Genomic DNA, 17,284 nt, shown 5'->3' on the forward strand with positions numbered 1-17,284 from the left:
TAAATGAAAGACAATAATGGAGAAGGTGGAGGAGGAATCCAACCTGCTTGGTTTCCACAGCAGACTCACCTTATCCTATCTGGGCAGATCATGACCCAGATCAGATCAATGGTCTGCTTCAAAATCTGCACTTCAGTGGATTCCACTAGAAGCTGGCGGTCTAAGGGCTGCACTCTTCCATCCTTTTCTTTAATACTTCCAAAATAAGGTCTCTAGCCACCCACAACTTGAGTGGTTAGCACATGGGGCTTCTTGCCAACATGTGCTTTGAATGCAGATAGGGCAATGGTATTCCATTGTTCCCAAGGGAACGATGCCCTTGTGTGAGCAGTGGCTGTTTTTCAATGGAAATTGCAAGGGGATGGGTGACAGGAACAGGAAGGGTTCACAGTAGATCAGGTCTCACTCTCTGCTGGCCAGAATGGAGACCGCCAATCTCCCACTGCCTTGGCCCTCCCCTCTCCCCCTCAGTAAACTGCAGCAGGAGAGCAGCTCGACCCCTCCAGCCACTATTGTTTATGTGTGCATGGAGACAAGAGAAACAGAGTGGGGACTGCTCTCTCTGCTTATTGCAACCAGACATTAATGGAGGATAGGATAGGTCTCTGTTTGAAGTGCTGTCTGAGTACTGTCCTCCATCTGAAGAAGCCCCCTTTCTGAAGGGCTATCCAATCCAAGATAAAGAATCACTGGAAGGGAGAGCAGTTGGCACACAGGCAACCTGGCCACAGTCTTCCCCACTATGGTGAGATGCATTTTTTAAAAAAATTAAATTACTGCCATTATTTCTAAAGTTGCATCCATACATAAAAATTAGCACATGCACATTTTATATAAATCAGTATCCTCTTCTGTCCTCCTTTTTGGTGATGACTAAGTAAGTGGGAACCCTCCACTAAAATGTCACAAAATTCCTACATGGAATGTACTTCGATGAATGTAGAGTGCATAGCATATATCCTTATGTAGTTGGACACATGTAGAGTGTCAAGCAAAATATAATATACCATAAAGTCTAAGATAGATCTCTCTCTATCTCTCTATCCATCTACCTGAAAACTGTCCGGGCAGTTTAGAGATCTGCTAGGGGAATGAGTAATTCCCCGCTAATTTCCATTAGTGGAATCTTCTGTTGGAAGAAAAGCAATTCTATGCATAGAAAGACACCTTAAGATCCAACTCATTCTTCATCCTTCTGCAAGTTTAATAAAATGTTGCAGAATCAACTTGAATGCTGGGATATTCATACAAAGCAAAAGGCAAATAACGCATATTTCAAAATTATTTTATATTGGATATATGGCATTCTCCTCATACTGCGTATGTAAACAATGGAAAACTACTTGTATTGGACAAAAATATTAAGAATCACCTTCAATGGATTGTGATACCATCCTTCCACACAGCAAAATCAGTTGCACAAGGTTGTTTTTTTTTGAAGATGCTACATGAAACTGTAACAAATTCTCCCAAAATGCAAATGAATCACAAAGCATTTTGCATAAATGACAGCTGATTGCCCTTTGTACTGGAGAGTCTTTTGAGGTATTTAAGGAGAAACAACATGATCCTGAGACTTTTTTATTGACCTGAATTCCTGCCATTACTTTCTGGTGCCTAGAGACAAGCAATAACACATGTACGGCAAAATGGAAATGGCAGGAGTTGTGCAGAGGGGGTCACTTTTAATTCTGGCTTTTCTCATTGTTGTTAGTTTATGTCACAACCTACTCTATTATTTATGCATAGATGCGTGTGAGAGAATGAAACTGCCTAAACTTGAGATAAGGGATGGCCTCATGAGCAGTGACCTTGGGCAACTTAAACTAATTGCATTTCTCTGTGATGAATGGTCATAAAACACAGTAGGATTTAATCAAGGATTTCTGAAAATTGCACTTTCCAAAGATGTCGTGTAACTTACAGGCAAGCCATATGGACCTCTGGGCCCAGGATCTCCTGTGGTTCCCTTTTCACCCTAAAATACAATATCAGAAACGTTAATTACAAGGGGCAAAGAGGTTTTGTTTTCAATTATGCAGTATTTATTGTGTATTTGAAATCCATTTATTTGTGTAGCATTTATTTCAATTACACAATATTTATTACATTTCTGTCCTACCGAACATTCAGGGTTGCACATAAAGTTATCCTGTTTCTCTCCCCCCAACAACGTACCTGGGGTCATCCTAAGGTTAGCCAGTATACTTTATGTATGAGGGCAAAAATAGACATTGCATGGGAGCTTCCTCATTAGCTGTCTTGACATCTTTTAAATACTGAAATGAAGTCGCAGGTGGGTGTCATTTGGGGTAGGGGTGGGGGACAGAGTATTGTCAGGGGTGGTTGTTAAACCCTTCTCCCTCTTTGTCATTTTCTTAATCAAAAGTATTCTCCCAGGTGCATTTGTTCTGTATGGGAACAATCTAGTCACATGTATTTTCTTCTTCTTGTGCAAATAGCAACTGAAGAGGAATGGGAACCATATAGAATGGAGGGAAAGGGTCCCTTGTCACTCTTACTGCTTTTCCTGGGGGGGATATAGCAGCTTGGTTGTGCAGCTTGGTTCTCAATGGGAATTCAAAGCCAGGTCTCGCTGATATGAGGCCAGCCTTAAGTGGCTGCAACACACTTTCTATAGGCTTCAATAAGCTGTTTAAAGAATGAAACCCTCTACCAAAGATGCCTAACTCGTGTGAGACAGTACAGTGGTACCTCGGGTTAAGTACTTAATTTGTTCTGGAGGTCCGTTCTTAACCTGAAACTGTTCTTAACCTGAAGCACCACTTCAGCTAATGGGGCCTCCTGCTGCTGCCACGCCGCCGGAGCACGATTTCTGTTCTCATCCTGAAGCAAAGTTCTTAACCCGAGGTACTATTTCTGGATTAGCGGAGTCTGTAACCTGAAGCGTATGTAACCCGAGGTACCACTGTATCTGTTTCTTTGATTTGTCATGATGTGCCTTAATGAGGACACACCGGTACTATCCAGAAGTTCTCAATATACCAGAATGCTTGAGATTTGAACTTTGCTCTGCTTTATACCTAAATGTACAACGGTCAAGTGCTATGGAGTGCTTAAAAAAAATAAATTAGCCTTTTTTGCTAATATGTTACCAGTTATGGCCAAAAGCAGTAAAAGATTTGAGTGCCTTCCATTGGCAGTAGAGTGGGAAGGGGCCACGTGGGTCATCTAGTCCAGCCTCTTATAATGGAGGAATCTTGAATCCACAACCCTGAGATTGAGAGTCTTATGCTTTACTGACTGAGCTATTACACATATTTTTGAAAAAACAACAACATTTTAGCTTTAAAATTCTGGACCTTTAAACGATTTGGTTATTTTATTTTAATTTAATTTTAAAAAATAGTGTGTAGCTATGTGGGTTTTTTGTTAGCTTGTAAATTGCTTTAGGTTGCCTTGAGCATGATAAAGTGACTAACAAAATATATAAGTAACTATAAACCCCCACAAATTAAATAAACAATTTATTATTCTAGGTCTCTTTTTTGGGGTGTGTGTGAATATGTGTTATTTTTTGCACAACTACGAATCCTCTTTATTTATATCTGCAAGAGAACGAACACAATTCAATATGCTGAACTGATACCTTTATCATGCAAAAGAAGTGCACCACCCCAAAGAGAAGATCTCCTGCAAACACTCACTCTGTCTCCTTTTGGACCTGCAAGGCCATGAGGACCAATTGGACCATCCATGCCCTGAAAGATTAAACAAATAGGAGCTGACAACTCTGAATGAAGGTTTATATTTAGCAAAGAATTTCATGAGAATCAGGCAGAGAATATGGGTTGGACTTTCACTGAAGGGGCAGCTGAGCTCCCAATCCTTCTGGCAAGCTCAAACAGTGCTTCCTCCCATCTCATTCATCTCTACTTTCTTGTTGTAGATCAGCTGATTTAAAGGTTTTCAGATAGCAGGGGCATAGGTTAAAGGTTGAAACAAAGGGACTTAGGATAACAACAACAACAACAAACAACAATCATGCATAATTCACATGAAGACCCACAAGGATAGATGGCAAGCTTAGAGGAGGAGATTTTAAGTTTACCGCTATGCTATTCCTTAACTTCTCCTTCATTCGAAAGCTGCAATATTTGTTTCAAATAGCAGGAGAAGAGCAGTGTCTTTTAATGTGGTGTAACTTAGTGGTTTAAAAAGATCAGGAAGGGCTTGTTCTGAGCATTGCAAACAGTAGCTTTCTAACGTTGACTCTCAAGGAAGAAATATAAGCAAAAGAGAAAGAAAAGAAGCCTGTACCTGAATCAAACATCAATTTTACTAATGCAGGCTTTGAAAGCTGGCTTCCTTAACAAAGCTAGCAGGATCAGATCAATGCACCAGGCAAGGGTGATGCAGCCAGTTGGACATTTTTATTTGAATGATTTCACTGTAGCCTCGTCTTCTATCATGTCACCTGTCATGGACAAGGTGTTGTTTTTTCTATATCCCATGCACTAGCCCTATGTAGCAGGTATATTTAGGCAGCTGTATAACAGGGTTAGTTGCAGCCGGTATTTCACATTGGACACAGCTATAGCACCTTAGGCCCTTTGCATCTCGAAGGTTATTAGCTTTTTTGTTAGCCGGGGCTCCTCCTCTGACGGAGCATCCTGTAAAATGCCTAGTCAGCACTGTACCAGTAGGGATAGCAGCAGCAGCAGTGGTACCACACTGAACTGCAACAGAAATCTGCCTGCCGTAAAGCATGTAGATTTAGTAGTGAAGTATGACATACAAACACAAGGACTCACCCGGGGTCCTGGCTTTCCGTCTAAGCCAGATGCTCCCTGTATGGTTAAGTGGAAGCATAGATAGCAGGGATAACACGAATGACAAGAATGTGAGATTAGTAACTGGTGATGATGAAACAAATACAACTTCTATTTATACACAGGATGCGAGCTGCTACAGGGTTCTAGAATAAGTATCACAGTACTGCATTAGGTTAGTTTTAATTTACACACAACATGAAGAGTCTGATTCTGATCCCCTTTGCAATGTGTCCTACATTAAGGTAATCTCACTATTTTTAGTGAAATTCACCTCAATTTTATGAAATCAGAATGAGCCCCTAGATGTATTAGTGCTACAAACCTCATATATTATCATGGAAGTTTATTTGTACTTTAACACACACATCTCTATTCATAGGTTAGTAAAACAGACTTTTAACTTGGAAGATAAAACAAGGGGAATTATGAATTTTGCACAGACATGTCAACTGTCTTTTCATTACCAGAACTGAAAGGAGAAGAAAACTGTGAAGCATTGCAAACAATATATGGGTTCCCATTGGAAAGCCCTAATGATAAGATGAGAAAAAACACCTAGATTCTTAAAGAATATTTCTATTTCTTCACTGTATTAAAATTTAAAACATGTTCCTGAGCACACCAGTGTGCTAATGGTTTTCACTAGGGCAATGTTAATTGACTGAAATTAGTTTCACCTATCACTTCCGTAGGATGTGGTCTCCCACCAGGATGTATAAAACATTTGTAAAGTTTTATACTATTCATTCTGGCACTGCTGAGGAACAGAGGACCCCTGGTGGATATTGTGTGAACAAGGAAAGCCCAATGCTGCAAAATTCCAAAAGTGCTAATACTACTGTCTGAATTGAACAGGTCAGATGGCTTCACTGGAAAGAACCAATGTCTGTGAGCACTGGGCCCTTCAAGTATTTTTAAAAACTTGATCTTCCCCTGGAAAAGTTAGACACTTTAATTCCCCCCTGATTTCAGTAGGAAATAGTTAAGCACATGTGGAACTCCCATTGAATTCAACTGATTTAAAAGTGCTTGATTTTCCTAGACTGTGCCTCTTCTGAACAGTGTGTCTCAATTACCGGTATTTTAACTGGTTTGGGCCATCTTTCATTTCACTATGTGAAAAGTCTACTGAAAAAGACTGGTAAAACGTGTTTGTATTTATGGTATTATAAGACTACAAGAAACCAAACACTGGGTTGGATCCATATTAACTTAGTCACATATTTGTCCCATTGAAAACTGTGGGACACGTTAGTCATGATGACTATCTTAAGTGTGATTGATTTTAATGGGGCTATAGCATGGCTAACATAGTCTAGCTCCAGCACATTCATTTCACTTATTTCACTCAAGGCAATATTGAGTAATCCTGGTTTTAGCACACTTTCATTGAAGGCAAATTTACTACAAGCACCACCAACAAGAACTATTCCAAAATAGTCAAATCAGAACAATTCCACAAATCTATGAGTAAATGAAAAACATTTAAAGTTACACAAACTAGTTTCTTAAGACTTCACCCTTAACGTCTCAATCCTTATAAATACTGAACTCAAGGAAAAAAATATTGAATTTAAATATATACACACTATACTTAAAATAGTAAAACCAAACACCACGCAGCATTCAATAATGGCATAATTAATGTGGAGGAACATGATGCTGTAACATTGTTGACACTGACAAATGACACAAAAATGGTAATAAAAATTAAAACCAACAACTGACAGAACTATGTGTTATGAAATGATACAAGAACAGACTCTGGATAAAAACAAAACAAGACTAATGTTTTACTCCAACATGATATAGTTTTATATTTGCTATTGAGTAAACCAGAGTTTTTGGTTGAAAGCAGAAAGAGTAGTTTGCAATTTGCACTGAAATTGAATAGGTATTTTACTTACTGGAAGACCAAGGGGCCCTCTGTCACCCTTGTGACCTGGTTCACCCTTCAATCCTTTAAGACCATTTAACCCTGGTTCACCCTAAATGTAAAAGTATAAGTATATTGGGGGTGCTGGTAGAGATATTCAAGCTGGGACAGAAGAGAGCCAGTCAAAGATGTGGATGCAAACTCCAGTTCTTTAACACAACTGGTTCTGTTCAGTGAAATATACTTTATCAGACTATGATATAATAAAAGGAGGAATGTTAGTGATCTGTATTAAAACCAAAGGCCTACAGCTTTCACAATTATTTTGCAAATTCAAATCAAGTCATCATCATCATGATGCTGAAACATTTCTGAATAACTGAAGCAAAATTGTGAGCCTTAAGTGGCCCCTTTTTCTTCTCATGGTGAACTGGAATGTGCAGTACATCTTGGAAAGATATTCTAAACCTTTAAGCATAATTAATTAAACAGAGGAAGAGTGTGATTTATTGGAATATGCACTGGAACCATGAGGAAATGGTCTCTAAAAAGGTGATTACACTCCTATTAACAACAGAAGTTAGTGATCTTTTCATGTTTATGAAATTTCACATGATGTTAATGTATGCAACATTATGCTATAATATAGCTTTATTATATATTATGTCTTAAAATCCACATTAAAAGCTTGCTCTCCAGGAGTAAGCCCACTTTGAAGCATAGGCTAATAAGAGTACAATCTGCTAAAAACTTCTTCTGCACAAGCCCATGGGGAGCTGCCCAAGATCATTGCTACTGTATCCTTATATGACTGTAAGGGCAATGTCCACCCTGCAGTTTAAACCACTTCCAAGCCTATTTAACTGCCATGGCTCCTAAGCAATGAAATCTTGTTATTGTAGATCTCAGATATCCCCCCCCCTCTCCACACACACATACACCCAGAGAACTACAGCACCAATATTCCCTTGCTCTGCAGAAGCTAGGGTTTTCTAACAAATAATTATTAGCACGCTTATTCTCAAGGTTCTTTGAGTGAATCTGTGACAGATAAAGCTTTCAAAAGAGGCTTGAATGAAAATGAAACACAAAAATGATATTCTAATTTTGCTCAATTTAATTCAATGGGCATTCTAAAGAAGTTGACTGAACTGAATCTTGCAACCCTCAAATTTTTCAGACCATTTATTTTGAGATTATTATTATTACTCTGAAAATATCCTACTCTTTTATTGGTACTCAAGAGCAGAAGAATTGCTTTCTTTCCACAACTGCATACTTCATTACAATCCCATTCTTTTAGGCTGCAACCATATACCCACATACCTGAAAATAAGTTTCATTTAATGAAATGGGGCTTAACTTTGAGTAGACATGTGTAGGATTGTGCTGTTGAAGCTGTAGAAACAAAAACTACAGTACTTGGTGCTTGGAGAATCTCAAGGAGTCATGAGTTCCATTAAAATGCTTAAGTTCAGATTAGGCTAGCCCTGGCATGTAACAAACTATGGTCAGTTTTGTGAGTGTTCAATGCTATACATAATGGTCTCAGCATGTTTCTTTTCTCTCCTTTCAAAACAATCAATCAAACAAACAACATATTCTGGTAAAAGAGTTTTTAAAAAATGAAACTAAGTTTAGCTATGGTATACAAAGTTCTTTCAAATACATATTCCTTCAGGGTTATATTCCTTCTGAAGGATTTCCCCCATATATCTGGAATAACTCTTCCAGCAGTAGCAATGAAGACTTCGCTGATATAGACCCTTGCTAGCAATGCCTTTTCAAAGATGAAGGCATGGACAGAAAGAATGAAAGAGAACTTATCATAAAAGGTAGTAAAAGGTGGGAGCTTGAGCAGAAAAGATTAGTAGGAATGAAGGAGGTAAAGAAGAAAGTAATATCTGGAAATGATTTTACTTTACTTCTTAAGTGCACAACACACTCATCCCCTGTTTTTCTAAGCTTACGTGTAAGGTAGTTCCAAATGGCATAGCTTGAATCTCTCACCAGACAACTGGATATTTTTATTGGCGCTCTATAATTAACATTATAGAAAGCTAATTCAACTTATGGTGATGAGGAACAGACACAGGAAATTGCCATAAATCATTTAAAAATATTTTTAATGCTTTATCTTAAACAGCTGCTTAAAGGTTTAAGAATATAAAAAACACATTTAACAGAAAAGTGCGACGAAGAACAAAACATGACTGCATGCTTCAACGTGATTAACGAGAATGAGTGCATAACAAATAAATATAATGAAGTTAGTTGTGTATTGGATTCTTTACCTTTGGGCCTGGAAGTCCATGAGGTCCCTAAAAAATAAGAATGAAAATGTCATAGTTAGAGAGGACATTTCTAAACTACAAATTGGTCTTTCCCAATAGCTAGTGCTTGCTGTTCTTGTCGCTGTCCAAAGCTGCATAATCCTTAATTAACTGGCAAATACCTAATCAGTCAAGACAGAATGAAAATCTGCATCAATTTCCAACTACAATCAATTTTCAAAGTCAACTGGATCCATGTCTAAAACGTTTGATTATCCATATTCCCCCCCTTGATATGCAGTCAGACATACAAATTATTGCCAACATTTATACGGCCAAGAGCCCTTTGCTCCACAATTTCAGATGTCATCATTTGCCCTACACCCACAAAAATACCCATGTCTTGATCCTACTAATACCTGCCTCCTGCCTCCTGCCCCTACCAGCCCTGCCCTTGCAATGTCTTCCACCCACAGCTTCCAGAAAGAGGAACGATTCTCCTTTGGTCTGATCTCTCAGCGGTTGCATATGTGATAACCAAAAAGGACTTACCATAGGTCCAGGTGGACCATGAGGTCCTGAAGGTCCTGGTGGTCCTATGATCTACATATAAAAGCAGGATAATTAGTTCAGACTAACACATGTTCTTACTGAATTGTAGCACCTCTCATCTGCCTGAAAGCTGCAATCCTTTATGTGAGATAAAATATACTATTTATTTGAAAATGTTCTTTCATAAAATGTAACAAGGCAGCTTGCAACAAATAGAATGCAATAAAAGCGATCTACAAAACATAACCGAAACATCAGTAAAGCATTTACCATACAGCATCGGAGTATTTAATAAACAAGAAATAAATATTTGTCAGTGGTCGGCATTCCAATTCAAGAGGTGAGGTAACTTACTCACCATTCCTGTGCCTGCAATCATAAATGCTAATGCACTGTTGCTTTGTATCACATAGAAAAACTTATTTGAATGGTCTCCCTATTAGCCTTTATCAAGAAGGCAATAGAGAAGGGGTGCCAAACTAATCATCGGTGAGCCATATCCCACCCTGCAAAACATTTCTGTGGCCCTCCAAGACCATCACCATCAGCTTTTATTTCAAACATTTTAAACTGACTGCTCTGTTTGATGCCCTTGCGCTGTGATGCCAAAACATTCTTTTTTTAAAATAAAAAAATTATTGAATAGAAGACATTAGTATATTTTTATGGAAGCACTGATATAGCATAGAAATACTTACAGAGGGACCTTGAGGACCTGGCAAGCCAACATCTCCTTTTTCTCCTTTCATACCATTGGATCCCTACAAAATCAGTATTGATGCAATGAACAAAGCTTTCATCTTATCAACTCATGGATATTGTTTAGTTCAGAAGATGGATTTTCATCACATCACTTACACTTACAATTATAATTTAAGGCATCATTTATTTCGCTTTATGCCCATATCCTGTCTCAACAACTCTTACAGCGTAAACCAACCTATATCTGATCTGAAGTCAGATTTGAATTCAATGGGACTTAATTCTGAGTAGACACATATATGATTGCAGTGTTAATGTACTTGGAGCATGTCTCTACACTTGACATTATGGCAGGTTTACAGTTTCGGTGGCCCTTACATTTTGTTTCTGTTAGCTGATTTGCTTTGTTGTTTATAGTTTATTCTACTACATTTAAGTTTATTATTCTTTTTAGTTTATATTATTTTTTAAGTTTATCTTTCGTTAGCCAACATGAGCTTCTTGTTTCAAAGATGGGGTTTAAATAAAATGAACTAAATGAAAGTACAAGGCAAATTTGTGTGAGGGCATTTTCTGGATAATCTACTACAATTTTGCTTTTTTGTGGGGTTACAAATACAAATACTGGCCTCTGTCTAGACACACTGACCTGTAAATTACGGAATCATGCTTGACTAGTGCTTTATACAGTAATTTGATGTGGGTTGATTTTCACACATGGCACACATAAATAATCTCATTTTACACCACAAACTGGACAATAATTTCTTAGGGAAATTAGGTAATACACTCAAGCATTGGTGGATGGGCATTCTGAACCAGGTAATTACCAACTTTGACAGCATCACTAATAATGGCCATTTCAACACAGAACATCTTGTGCACATAGAAATTGATCAGCAGATCTGCTCAACATGATACATGCTCAGTAGGACCCCATGTGCATCTGTTCTTGTTTTCTGTATACAAGATCCCATAGGGGGCTGCTAATAAGGAGCAGATTTTTCATGGGTACAGTATCCCTACTGTGCACAGAACAGCACTGCTCAATCAGACTGCCAATTATCAATGATGTGTCATGCCAAAATGTCATAGTAAATACAGAGAGCCCAGACTACGGAACATTTTTCTCTTGTGTTTAAAGTGTAATCATTTTACTACTCACTATTTAAAATTACATTTATACAATCACTTAAAATACGTTGTGGTTAAATTTTGATCCTTGTAATGAGATAACAGTCAAAAGGACTTACCCAGGAATAAGGTTGCGAATAGGTTGCATCTCAATACATTAAAGATTAATCCCAGTAAAGTGCCTCTCCTTATAAAAGATTCCACCACCCCCTTCACTGTTCAATTAACATACTCTTTGAAATTTTGTCAAATTTCACGTTCTAGGGTGAAAACAGAGCAAATGGTTTATCCATCAAAGCAGCTAAACTTCAGTGTTCCCAAAGGAAAAGAGATGGCTAGAAGGGCATGCTGTGACATATACAACTTTTGCTCTAAGGTTCATACATCCCATGCTTTTTTTATCATGAGTATTTTGTATCATGTTGCACTGATACTAAGCTGACATTTCCTCACTGCCCTATTTGCCTGGAAATCACTTCAGAAAGCACTCAAATGGTTCCTTCACTTTCTCTCTCTCTCTCTCTCTCTCTCCCTTCAAAGCCTTCCTTAAAGTTCTCTTTTCACATATGTCTTTGGTTGGATCTCTTAATCTTCATCCTGTGAAACTAAACTAAGCCAAATACATCACTTTGTACACATTTTCTCCTCTGCTTCCCCTGCCTCTGTTGATCTCCTGTTATCTCTCTTTCTGTCATTGTGTACCTAATAAGCTCCTTGTTAGAGAGACCTTTCTCTATGTGTCGGTCTTTCTGCATGGTGCTAAAATGGCCCTCTTCATAATAATAATGTTTGACTTTTAAAGAGTAAGCAGACACTGAAGATGTAATTAAAAATGCAGGTGCATTTTAAAGCAAACTTACTGGCAATCCTGGAAGTCCAATTCCTCCTTTTTCTCCTAGTACTCCAGGGTCACCCGTATCACCTTTTGAGCCTTTAGGCCCCTGCAATAGCACAGTCACATAAATGAGTTTTATATTACAAGATCATCTAAAATCAACCTCAGAGCATGGCTTACTGTGTATAAACAAACCTCTCCCATTTTGCTCTGCCTTCCTTCCATCAGTTTCCACTGGGAGGAAAAGAACCACAATCCCATCTGTTTAATCTTCCATTCTATATCCTGATTAACCAATTTCAGATATTCCGCCTGGTATGATTTAATTTCTCGCAAAAGTTCCTGAGACTTGGGTTTTGACCTTAGTCTCTTCTCTCCATCTTTGATCTTCTCCAGGATCTTCCCTTTCCTATCCTCTTGAAGTCGCCTCTTTATAGCATTTTGCTGAATCAAAAAACCTCTCATCACAGCTTTGCTCGCGTCCCAGATTCCTCTTTTCTCCACTGTGGTCTTCAAATTTATTTCAAAATAATCTTTTATAGTTTTTTGGGCCTTTTTAACGATTTCTGAATCTCTAAACAAGGTGTCATTCATTCTCCATCTGAAGGAGCCAATCTCTGTTAACTTCAATTCTAGTTTCACCGGGTTATGGTCGGAGCACGTTTTTGGGCAGATTTCCACCTTTCGAATCTTAGGTGCCATCCCTCTTGTGATCCAGAGTTGGTCAATCCGTGTCCATGTCTTATTGGCTTCAGAGAAAAAAGTTCCCTCTCTACCTAGAGGGTTTTTAGTTCTCCAAGTATCAATTAAGTCCATATTGTCTGTCATTTCAAAGAAGGTCTTCGGTAGCCTTCCATCATTTGTAATTATCTGTCTTTCAGATTTGTCCATATTTGTCGACACAACACCATTCATGTCTCCCATCAAAATGATATTTTGATCCATGTAATCCAACAAAGTCTCATGCAGTTTTTTGTAGAATTCTGATTTCCCCTCATTAGGCGCGTAGACTCCAATAATTAATATTTTCTCTCCTTGAGATTGTATTTCAATTGCCATAAATCGTCCATGTTCGTCTTTAAATAAGAATTTCGGTGAAAGTTTCTCCTTCGCATATATCACGACTCCTCTTTTTTTAACTTTGTCTGATGAGATGAATTCTTGGCCAAGTCGTTTATTTATCAGTAGTTTCCTGTGGAGTCTTGTTATATGTGTTTCCTGTAAACAAATTAAGTCCAATTGTTCCTTTTTTAAAATATGAAAAATTCTGTTCCTTTTGCTCGGGGAATTCAAACCCCTAACATTCCAGGTTAGCATCTGCAGAGCCATGTTGCTGTTACAATCGGGTTCCTCCAACCGCCCCCAGAAGTTGTTCTTGATCTGATGGCTGTGTCTCTGGTTGGTCTAACCCCAGTGGGTGTCCTCCCAGGCCAGGTGGACCCAGTCCCAATGTTTCCAGTTGTTTTGTTCTGGCCTCACTCCTCAATTCTTCACCAAAGTCTCTCAGGAAACTTACTTTATCCTCCTTTGATCTTATCTTTATTTTCTTACCTTTGAATGTAAATGAGAGGCCTTGCGGGAATTCCCACCGGAATAAGATGTTGATTTTCCTTAATATGGCTACCAAATCCGAATAGTTGGCTCTGAGATCAAGTAAGTATTTTGGGATGTCTTTAAAAATTTCAATTCTCTCGGTCTCTATCACGAGTGCCTTCTGGTAATGAAGATTCAGGATTTTATCTCTCTCTCCCTTTGATCTTAGCGTAATCAAACAGTCTCTTGCTTTATTTTTCCTTTTTACCCTTCCCAACCTGAAAGCACTCACAATCTTAAATTCTTCCTTTTGTGGGTCCAGGTCCCAGAACTCTTCAAATTCCGATGTCAGAAATTCAATTAATTCCCCTTCTTCCGATTCTGGGACCGCCCTTATTCTCAAATTAGTCTGTTTCTCTTTAAGTTCGATCAGAGAGAATTGGGCCTTGTAGTCATCCAATCTCCTGTTTATTGGTGGTATCTTCTCCTCTACCACCAAAACTCTCTCTTTCGCTTCCTCTGCTACCCTTTTAGTCTCCTTGGATTCCTGCAGCAGCTTGTCAATTGCCTGGGTGTTGGTGTTTACTTTCTGTCCCACGTCACTCACTATCTGCCCCAGGTCATTAATGGATGAAGTATTTAGATCAATCTTAGTTGACAGGTTTTGTATGGCTGAGAGAATCTTATCCAGAGATGCGGCATCTGTGCCTGATCCTTTTGGTTCTTCTTTGTCTATAGTATGTGATATAGCCAGACCTGTTACAGATGCTCTTCTATGTAGCTGTTGTTGCTGTGCCTGCAATTGCAGCTGCTGTTGCCTAGTTTTAGCTCTTGTCGCTTTCTCTTCAGCTTTCTGCAGCCCCTTATCTTGTTTCTCTTGATCCATTACTTAGTCTGTGAGAGTCAAGGTCATACACTCAGCTCATACAGTTCCCAGGCTTAGTTCTCCAAAAACACAAGAATAACAGCTGCAGTGGAAAATCCCCAGTTTGACACAAAGTTCCTCTAGGGGAGCAAGGGAGCAAAATGTTTCAAAGATGGTGATTGTTAAAAAGTAAACTTCCCAAGTACTACGCCATTAGAAACAGTTACTCAGATTATCTTAAAAAAATTGCCAATCTCCTGCAGAGATCCACCAAAGTCCACAGTAGAGGTTACAAGTTACAATGTCCATATAAATGATACAGTTCTGAAAGACCTTTAAATCTTAGGGCGGTCCGGTTTCAAGGATTAAGTGGTGGTTTTCTACTCCCCCCTTCCCGATTTCTGGGGTGGGGGGGGGATGGTCCGTCGGGCTATGAACTTTAACACTTTAAAAATCAATCAAAGTCTCTGGTTCAAAGCTCCGTTATCTTTTGCTTTCAAGCTTTCTACAATAGCGGCAAAGTGGGCTTCCTGTTTAAACTTTGCCGGTTTCAGTCCAAATGTCAAAATTTCAACCAAGATCAAAGTCCGAATCTGTCAATTTTAAGGATCATAAGCCTCAGTTCCTTTCCTTTGATCTTTTCCAATTTCCCCAGTTCTTACTCACGGATAAACGTTCAGTGCCGAATTTCACAGGAAAAAGGTCAGCGCTCTCCGGTAATTGCTGTGCAGCTTCGCTCCGCAGAAGTAGCGATCGACTCACAACACAGCGCACACCCCCGCTCCGCTCCGAAGCTCCTTTCAGAGTTTCTTTGACAGTTCGGGGGGGCGCAAAACGTGTCCGCTGAGTCCCACGGCCCCAGGCTTCTCCCACCTGCGGGTTTTTTAAGGGTCCTCCGCTTTCGCTGCAGCGGGGGACCCGATTTCTACGGAGCTCTCCCTCCCGATCAGAGGGAATCCGCCATTACCGTTGGCGCCGCCTCCGGAAGCCCATAGACAAACTTATTTGAATGGTCTCCCTATTAGCCTTTATCAAGAAGGCAATAGAGAAGGGGTGCCAAACTAATCATCGGTGAGCCATATCCCACCCTGCAAAACATTTCTGTGGCCCTCCAAGACCATCACCATCAGCTTTTATTTCAAACATTTTAAACTGACTGCTCTGTTTGATGCCCTTGCGCTGTGATGCCAAAACATTCTTTTTTTAAAATAAAAAAATTATTGAATAGAAGACATTAGTATATTTTTATGGAAGCACTGATATAGCATAGAAATACTTACATAATGCTTAGCATTATGTCCAAATCAGGGATCATAGTTGGTTTCACTCCCAACAAACTACAATCTGCAGCTAAGTTTTGTTCTTGGATGACTAATAGTGGTTTGTAAGAGGAAAACAAACCATGATCTCTGGTTTGGAAATAATGCTGAACCATATACAGTATTGTGGTTTTCTTCCTCCTCATTGTGAGTGAAAAGCAGCAGAACACCCCAGATTGATACCATATATTCACAGTAAATATTGCAATACAGGATGCTGCTTCATGCTGAGTCGGACCACTCGTTCAAGTAGATTTGGACAGTGCTGTCTACAATGAGTGGAAGCAGTTCTCAGGGTTTCAGACCCGTGTCTCTCTTAGCACTGGAGATGCAAGGAATTAAAACTGGGACCTTTTATATGGAAAGCATTTCCCCCTCCCAGTGAGCTAATAACCATGGTTTACCATGATGTGGGAACTGGGCCAGTAAATCCAGAAACATCTTCTGAGTTGTTTCTTGGTACTATATTCACTTATTTTTGGCAGTATCTTTCATTCCATAACAAAAGAAAAGAAAAGGGGAAGAAAGAGTTGTGCAACAAAAATAATTATTTATTATCTATATCTCTTTTTTATACCTACTATTGTATCATTCATATGTTCAGTAGCAATAATTGTTCAAGTACCTGCTCTCCATCAGCACCTGGCAATCCTGGAGATCCGGGTTCACCCTGCAAAGTGAAAATCAATTTCACTAAGTTATTATTTCCTGGAATATACTGTAGTTCAATGCTTTGTTAATAAGACTTCTTGATTCTTAGGCTTACACACACGCCCATCCCTCTTATGGAACAGCCACAAGGAAATAAGAAACAGCTGTTTTTAAATTATTTTACAAATAAAAATAAGCTGCAGTTAGTCTGAAAGTTGTCTTATCTCTTCTTCATGGCTGTGATGAAGAAGTGGAGGGGGCTCCTAGGATTGTGAGCCTCCAACATAGTGTTTGTCCACATTTGTCCGCATAGTGTTAAACCGTGGTATACTATTAGGTCCAAACTGGGTCAATATGAATTAACTATGCTGGTCTATAATAATCTCATATCTAGGTGGATGTGTGAATGTTTTGAAGACCACCCATTTCAGTTATACAGACGGCCTCCATAAGTTGTTGGAAGGGAGTTATAGCCTGAAAACATCCGAAGGGCACCATGTTGGCTACTCCTGTTCTCCTGGCCACCTTTTGAGCAACAGTATTCTTTAGATGAGAGTCAAAAAGAACATAGACTGGGTATGGTTACTCAGGGTAAATTAAGGTATCTTAATTTAAAATTACAAATTAAATTATTAATTAAATGAATTATTGTGATGCTGGCTAAAATTATTAATATTAAGGAAGGAAAAATAAAATATAAAACATAATGCAGTAAAAAGTTTCTTAGGCTGAAATCCTACACACAGTT

At 38.9% G+C, this 17,284-nt stretch overlaps 1 protein-coding gene across 1 annotated transcript in view; it reads right to left on the bottom strand.

Annotated features, from left to right (window-relative positions):
• The window catches only part of COL25A1 (collagen type XXV alpha 1 chain), a 297,431-nt gene that overhangs the window by 13,654 nt on the left and 266,493 nt on the right, over window positions 1-17,284 (bottom strand). Inside the window, exons 26-32 of the mRNA XM_028743095.2 lie at window positions 16,511-16,555; window positions 12,194-12,274; window positions 10,196-10,258; window positions 9,498-9,548; window positions 8,967-8,993; window positions 3,669-3,722; window positions 1,925-1,978 (exon numbers count right to left, since the gene is read on the bottom strand). Coding sequence (XP_028598928.2) covers window positions 1,925-1,978; window positions 3,669-3,722; window positions 8,967-8,993; window positions 9,498-9,548; window positions 10,196-10,258; window positions 12,194-12,274; window positions 16,511-16,555 — 375 coding nt within the window. The remainder of the gene's footprint in view (window positions 1-1,924; window positions 1,979-3,668; window positions 3,723-8,966; window positions 8,994-9,497; window positions 9,549-10,195; window positions 10,259-12,193; window positions 12,275-16,510; window positions 16,556-17,284) is intronic.

This window comes from Podarcis muralis, chromosome 9 (assembly GCF_964188315.1).
Source record: "Podarcis muralis chromosome 9, rPodMur119.hap1.1, whole genome shotgun sequence".
In the NCBI taxonomy this organism is placed as follows: Eukaryota; Metazoa; Chordata; class Lepidosauria; order Squamata; family Lacertidae; genus Podarcis; species Podarcis muralis.